The sequence below is a fragment of the Hibiscus syriacus genome, unplaced genomic scaffold (assembly GCF_006381635.1).
Source record: "Hibiscus syriacus cultivar Baekdansim isolate YM2019G1 unplaced genomic scaffold, ASM638163v2 tig00111099_pilon, whole genome shotgun sequence".
Taxonomy (NCBI): Eukaryota; Viridiplantae; Streptophyta; class Magnoliopsida; order Malvales; family Malvaceae; genus Hibiscus; species Hibiscus syriacus.
Window position 1 is genome coordinate 107,142 of NW_024062984.1, and position 7,388 is coordinate 114,529.

Sequence of the window (7,388 nt, forward strand, 5' to 3'; positions counted from 1 at the left end):
GTAGTAGTGGTTTTACCAGATGCCAAGCAGATCATTGTTGCTACATCAAGAGGTTCGACAACAGCTTCATTATTTTATTATTGTACGTTGATGACATGCTCGTTGCAGGCTTAGACATACAAGAGATTATAAACTTGAAGCAAAAATTGTCGAAGCAGTTTGCTATGAAGGATCTGGGCACTGCAAAGCAGATTCTTTGGATGAGGATCAAGAGAGACACAAAGTCGGGGACTTTGATATTATCACAGGCTGAGTACATCAACAAAGTACTCTCCAGGTTCAACATGCAAGATGCTAAACCAGTAAGTACACCTTTAGGTGTTCATTTCAGACTCTCCAAATAACAGTCACCAAAGACGGAGGAAGAACGTGCACACATGGTGAAGGTGCCGTACGCCTCAGCAATTGGAAGTCTGATGTATGCCATGGTTTGTACCAGACCATATATTGCTCAAGCAGTGGGAGCTGTTAGCAGGTACATGAATAATCCGGACAAAGTACACTGGGAAGCAGTCAAATGGATCCTCAGATATCTGCAGGGTACTACAAACAAAGCACTTTGTTTCAAAGGTGGAGATATAATACTGACAGGCTTTGTAGATGCTGACTTAGCCGAAAATGTTGACATCAGAAGGAGCACTACAGGGTATGTCTATACTCTAGGAGGAACCGCAGTGAGGTGGGTTTCTCAACTACAGAAGATAGTTACTCTATCCACAACTGAAGCAGAATATGTCGCTGTTACGGAAGCCATCAAGGAGATGGTATGGCTCCAAAGTTTCTTGGAAGAGTTAGGCAAGAAACAAGAAAATAATGTCTTGTATTGCGACAGTCAAAGTGTTATCCATCTAGCAAAGAATCCGTCTTTTCATTCCAGAATGAAGCACATACAACTGCGATATCATTTTATCCGGTCTCTTCTGGAAGATGGGATTTTGAAACTTGAAAAGATCAGTGGAGCTCAAAATCCGGCAGACATGTTGACAAAGACGGTGACCACAGACAAACTGAAGTTGTGTTCAGCTTCTGTTGGCATTCTAGAATAACAAGACTAGAAATGATGCTGCATTGATCGAGGTGTGAAGACAGATTAAAATCAGTATTCAAGTAGGAGATTGTTAAAGTCAAAGAAAGAGGCTGAAATTTCAACAAAGGAGGGGCTGCATTTTCAACAATGTTTGGCTTGATTTTCAAAGTTGGAAAGTAAACAACATGGGCGGCTGAAGGAATTCAAAGGGTGGGCTGCCTAACTTTGGTTGAAAATTAGTATAGGGTTAATTATTTTTAGTCACTAGACTTTAGGGTTTTTTCAAAGATTAGTCCCTAAGTTTCAACTATAAATACCCTAGCTCATTTAACTTCAATATCATCCCAAAAAAATCATTTCTTTCTCCCAATACTATAGAGCTTTCTTGTGACTAGTGAGTGTTTTGTAAACACCTGTAAATTTTCTCTCTTAGTAAAAGATCTACAGCAGTCCGAAGATGTAAGCACAATTGGCTGAACTCCGTTATCAATTTCGGGTATTATTTTTTTGCTTTTATTTTGCATTCTCACTAATTTGGTTATAGGGAAATTACTCGTTCTCGGTTATATTTCCCAACATGACAGCGCATAAAGGTGGAGCATGTGGCAAAACCAGGCCTTTTACAACCTATTCCTATTTCTAGCTAGGCATGAGAAGTCATTACCATGGACTTTGTCAGAGGTTTACCTACATCATTGAAGAAAAACTATATTTTGGTGATAGTTGACTAATTCATCAAATATGGGCATTTTTTATCGTTGTCTCATCCTTACACAACAACTAAAGTGGCTAAGTTATATGTTGATCAGGTCTACATGCTGTATGGGAATCTAAATTGGCAATTTCTGATCGAGATAAGACATTTACAAACAATATTTGGAAGAAAATGATGAGATTATTGGGAACTACTACAATTTACAACATGATGTATCATCCTGAAACGGATGGACAAACAAAACGCGTAAACCAGTGCCTAGAACAATATTTATGAGGGTTATGTTTTTTAAAACCTAAGCTGTGGGTTCATTGGTTATCTCACGTCGAATGGTGTTACAACACCACTTATCATTTGGCCTTGAAGCTCACCCCATTTTAGTCTTTATATGGTTATAAACCCCTACAATGAGTTGGCAGTTAGATTTTATGTGCAAAGTGTCAGTGACATGCTACAAGGACATAAAGAACTCAGGCATATTATTAAAGAACAATTAGAGCAAGCACAACATTGAATGAATCAACAAGATGATAAACACCGATCAGAACGAGAATTTGCAGTGGGAGATAAAGTTTACTTGAAGCTTCAACCACACAGACAGTCATCCCTGACACTTCAAAAAAACTTGAAATTAGCAACAAAGTACTATGGACCATACAAGGTAATTGAAATAATTGGGAAAGTTGCTTATCGATTACTCTTACCAGAAGACTCAAAGCTCTACCCTGTTTTCCACTTTAGCTTGCTAAAAAAAATTGGTGAGACCATTATTCCATGTTCAACTCCTCTTACAATGAAAGACGATGGTCACTTCAAGATTGCACCGTTAATGATTATGGGGAAAATAATTGTAAACAGACAAAATAGACCGTTGACTCAACTGCTTGTGCGATGGACAAACCTGGACGCTTCGCATGATACTTGAGAGGATTTCACTATCCTCAGATCTCAATTTCTTGCATTCGATCATTAGGGACAATGATCTTTTCGAGGGGAGGGTATTGTCACGATTGGAGAGGAGGAAACGAGGCGGGAAAGAGAGGATGAAGGGAGACTTGACAAGAAAAGAGGGGAAATTGTGAAACAAGGGTTAAGGATTTCATTTGAGAAATTGGGGACTCTTTTTCATCCAAAAGAGCACGTGTGTAAAATGAAAGAAGTTTTACATGATTTAATACTAAATGGGCCACCTGACTGAAGCCCAACAATGAGGAATAGAGATGTTGGATCTGTTATGCAAGGACAACAACTGTCAGCATCTTTTTTAGATTTTGTACCCATGAAAACAATTATAATTGGTGTATCTGAGAATGTTCTCTTCATGAAAAATCTATGAATGAATTTCTTTTCTCATAATTTCCCCTTCTTCTTCGTTTTTCTCTTCTAAAACCTCCATCTTTTACTCTAAACCTACCAAGAAGTTGTATCACATTTGAAATTCACGGAGGTTAAGTATGATAACAAGGATTCAAAGTTAATTTTGCTTTGTTTGTTGTCTCTTTTTTATTCGACCTGTCGAGATACAATTTTATAGAGTCATGAATCTCTCTTAATTGATGAAGTTTATGATTCTTTAACTTCGTAAGACAAAAACGTCTTATGAATGGATCTGACCCTAAGGGAAAGAGTCTCATTGTTCATGGAATGACTCAAGAAAATGATTTTAACATTGGCTCCAATACTAGGTTAAAATCTAGAAACACATGAAAACATATTATTATTACAAGAAAAATAACACTTTAAAGTTGAGTGTTACAAGTTATAGAATAAAAATCAAATAAATATTATGGATCATAAGAGAAAATATCAGAGAAATTTAAAGAGGTTGACATAATACAAGATTGAGATGACAATGAACTTCTAGTTGTTTTCGGTGAAGACTCTATAGCAAGCGAGGAGTGAATTCTTAACTATGATATCACTTTTCAAATGAATCTTAATCGAGAATGGTTTGTGACATGTATAATAATGTCTACAAGTGATGTTTTTTAAAGTCAAAAGTATTGACACAATCAATATTAAGATTTTTTTTTATCTCAGACTCATTACACTTTCATAATTCGCATTAAGGCGGAGATTATTAGAGTTTTATAATAGTTTTGTGACCTGAATTCCGTTTGAATCTGAATTAGACTATACTTCTACTATTAATGTTGATTAATAGTAAAGAGTCTAGTTTGAAAAGATTTATTCTATGTAATTTTCCTTTGTAATCAAATATTTATCTCTATAAATAGATATTTAGGGTTAAAGTTAGAAGATAAGTTGATTTCTGAAAATCCCCTTGTATCCTATTTTTTCGACATGAATAAAAATTCTACCGTATTATATGTGATCTCCTTATTTAAGGTTTCTAACGTAAAATCTTAGTGTTTCTTTTCTTTTACTATTGTGTCTATACTTGTTGTTTTTATAGTACATCTTATAACAAAAATAATCAAGGCCAATTTCTCCATCCATCTCCACCAATGTAAGTATAAGAATCAAAATTGTGTAAAGCACGAAATTTAACACTATGGCAAACTTTTTGAATGACTCTATCATCATCCATGCTAGTATTTTGAAAGATTAAGATGAAAATGAACATTTTACTAAAACATGGTGCTTTATTTATTCATTTGTGGACTGATATTGGGTTTGCCCTAAGTCCTTAACCGCATCAACAACTGGGCCATTCTATGAAGGTGATGGATATATTAGTGTATGTTCTGGGTATTTTATATCCATTTCGGCGCCAAAGCAATATGGTATAATGCATATAAATTCTATGTTTTGGTTGAAATTTTGCAGGCGTAAGGAATTCTCACTTGGATTGTAACATGTTATACTTGTATCCCGACAAAAGAAGAAACAGAGGAACACAGTTGAGAAATTCACAGCCTGCATTGAAGACAGGAAAAATCAATCATTTCCTAGTCTGGTTAGAACATGTTCTAATTGTACAAAATCTCCTAGTTTTTTTTTTTGATTACTCTATATATATATCTCTTATGTACATGCGTCTGTCAGTCAATTAGATGAAACTCTAATGTGTAGTCCATTTGGTGCTTCCACTCTTGGAAATTTCATCAATTTTTCTCCCCCAACTTCTTCCCATCTGCACCCAAAAAAACCAGATTCATAATCAATTTTCTTTCCTCTTCTAATGTTGTTTTTCAGAATAATATACTTTTAGATGATTAAAACACCTGTATCTAGTTACAAAATAGTGAAGGAAAGTAGAAATTTCTGCAATCCCAAGCTCCTTCCCTGGACATTGCCTGGTGCCTCCTCCAAATACCAAGAAATAGCTTTGAGATTCCAAGCCCTTGTCCTGTATCCATCAATCCTTTTAAATTTAAGCATTGGGTTTCATTCATTGGTTCAAAAGAATTGCAGGAAAAGATTAGGGTTTTACTAACCATCCATCTCCATGGATTGAAAGCTAATGGATCTGGGTATAGGTAAGGATCATAGTTTACTTCCCTTGTATAAACATAAATTCTCCACCCTTTAGGAATTACAAATCCTGGAAGAAGAAAATATTAGTCTGGTGAAAATTCAATCATTTGGCAAAAGAGTTGTAAAAGTTTTCTTTTTTCTGGGAAAAAAAGGTTTCCTTTCTTTTCAAAAATCATAGAGAAAACAAGATCCACCAATGCAACATGATCTCATTTTCTTTTACATTTTTTCATTCCAAAAGTGTTTCAGAAAAAGAAGTTGTAAAAGGTGCAGTGAACTGCAAACTCAGCTTCTTGAGACCATAAAGTTGAAATTTAGAAAGTTTAAGGATAAAAAAGAATTATTTTAATATTTTAATGGCTCACCATTTAGTTCCATTTCATGAGTTGTTTTCCTCAAAACTCCATTAACGATTGTAGCTAATCTTGAAGTCTCAAAAATCACCTGCATCAAAAGCAGCACACCAGTCATTAATTATTAGAAAAGAAAAAAGGGTTCTTCAGAAGAAGAAAAAATGTTATAAATTACTTACTGCTCTTGTAAATCTCATTGATTTCAGGTCATTCCAATCAATTTGTTCATCAGCTTTTTTTCTTGCTCTGATTCCCACATGTTCTTTCTGGGGAAAATAAAACAGTAAAAATTAAAACCAGAGGAAACAAATGAAACAATGATATAAAACAGCTCAAACTTGAACTTACTCTTAGCTCTTCAAGAACAGCTGGATGATCATGGAGATACTTGACGGCCATCATTGATGTCGTGGAAACAGTTTCGTAACCAGAGTACAAGATTGTAATGATTTGATCGATGATCTCGTCATCGCTTAGTTTATGTCGATTACTGTCATCGTTTCTCATCAAGTAACCTAGCATGTCCCTGTGGGATGATTCTTTACCATCTCTTCTCTGTTCTATCAGTTGTCCTAGTATCTTCAAAATGTTTTTTCTTGCCTGCAAATCATGGTTAAGGCTGTAAGAACATGAACCGAAATGAAAGACAAAAGCTTGTGAAATTATACCTTCAATCCTCGACGATAATTCGTTCCGGGAAGATCGATAGGAAGCGATAAGGTGCCTAAAACGAGTTTAAAGAACTCAGGCATGAATTCTTGAGCTACAGAACTGGATTCAGCGCTGGCGATTTGTTTGAGTGATGATAAAAAGGCCATCTATATATAAAAAAAGGATGCATATTAGAAACAGAGGAATATCTTTGAATGTGATGAACACAGACACAGAGACACAAACGAACCTCTTTGGTCTTGTCTTGGATGTTAATGACTTCGTTGTCCCAATTACTGAGGAAAAATCTCATGAATCCATCGATTTTGGGTAAAAGTTGTTGTCTGATCATAGTGGGGCTAATGAGGGCAAGAAGGGCACCTCTCATTTGCTTATGAGCGCCGCCATGGACGGCGGCGATGTTGCATTTCCCCAGGATATCAAGCATGGACTGTGGGTAACCTGGAACAAGGCCCTTGGCTTCGTTCATTAGTATATATCTGTTCAGCTCTGGATCCATGGAAACAACAGTAGGACACCCTAGGATATGGGATTTGAACAAACTGCCATACCTGTGTATAATAATTATAACAAAAAAAAAAACTCAATTAAAACCCCATGATTTTTACTGTTTTTAAGTGACAAATAAAAAAAAACAGGGTTAAAGATCATCACCTTGCTCTTTGGTTTTTCATGAAGTTAGGGCCTTGCTTGAGGAACTCAGTGGTCTCCCCAAAGACAGGCCAACCCATTGTACCAGGGGGTAGACCTTTCTTCCTGTACCTCATCTCATTCCATCTCAAAACGGCAGCGCATACACAGAACACCACTACAAACAACCCAATAATCACCATGAAAACACCCATTGTTTCTCCCAAGAAGCGTCTCTCTTCAAAGCACAAGAAACAGCTACTCTAAATGGCTTAAGGGGGTTCCCTCCTAACTCTAAATTAGCCAGAAGGGTACATATAGGCCGAACCATGCAGCACAATAGGGACCCTACCTTTAAGGACCTCAAAGTAAAATAATCAGTCCAATAAAAAACTGATACAGGAATCCATGTTTAGTTAAACATTTTTTACTAAGCTAAGTAGCCAACCCTCGTAATTAACTAAATATAGATTTGAATCTTAAACGCTTTTCACACTTAACTATGATTTAAAAATATTAATATGCAGAATGCAGATTAAGACACAACTCA

General features: G+C 36.0%; 1 protein-coding gene and 1 long non-coding RNA gene across 3 annotated transcripts; both read right to left on the reverse strand.

Moving 5' to 3' along the window:
* Positions 1–1,902: 1,902 nt before the first annotated feature.
* On the reverse strand, positions 1,903–2,858 carry LOC120153254. 2 transcript variants are annotated; one of them, XR_005518774.1, is made up of 3 exons: positions 2,644–2,858; positions 2,447–2,552; positions 1,903–2,355 (listed from the first exon to the last, which is right to left on the reverse strand). It is a non-coding gene; the product is annotated as an uncharacterized LOC120153254 (long non-coding RNA). The 2 variants fall into 2 exon arrangements; XR_005518773.1 differs by having other exon boundaries at positions 2,447–2,858.
* A 1,852-nt stretch (positions 2,859–4,710) lies between these two features.
* Positions 4,711–7,143, reverse strand: LOC120153181 (cytochrome P450 85A-like). Its single transcript, XM_039165184.1, has 9 exons — positions 6,863–7,143; positions 6,438–6,759; positions 6,205–6,354; positions 5,885–6,136; positions 5,716–5,802; positions 5,549–5,627; positions 5,144–5,250; positions 4,931–5,055; positions 4,711–4,839 (listed from the first exon to the last, which is right to left on the reverse strand). Exons 1-9 carry the CDS (start codon positions 7,051–7,053, stop codon positions 4,752–4,754), a joined length of 1,401 nt encoding a protein of 466 aa, XP_039021115.1. The 5' UTR covers positions 7,054–7,143; the 3' UTR covers positions 4,711–4,751.
* Positions 7,144–7,388: the final 245 nt, after the last annotated feature.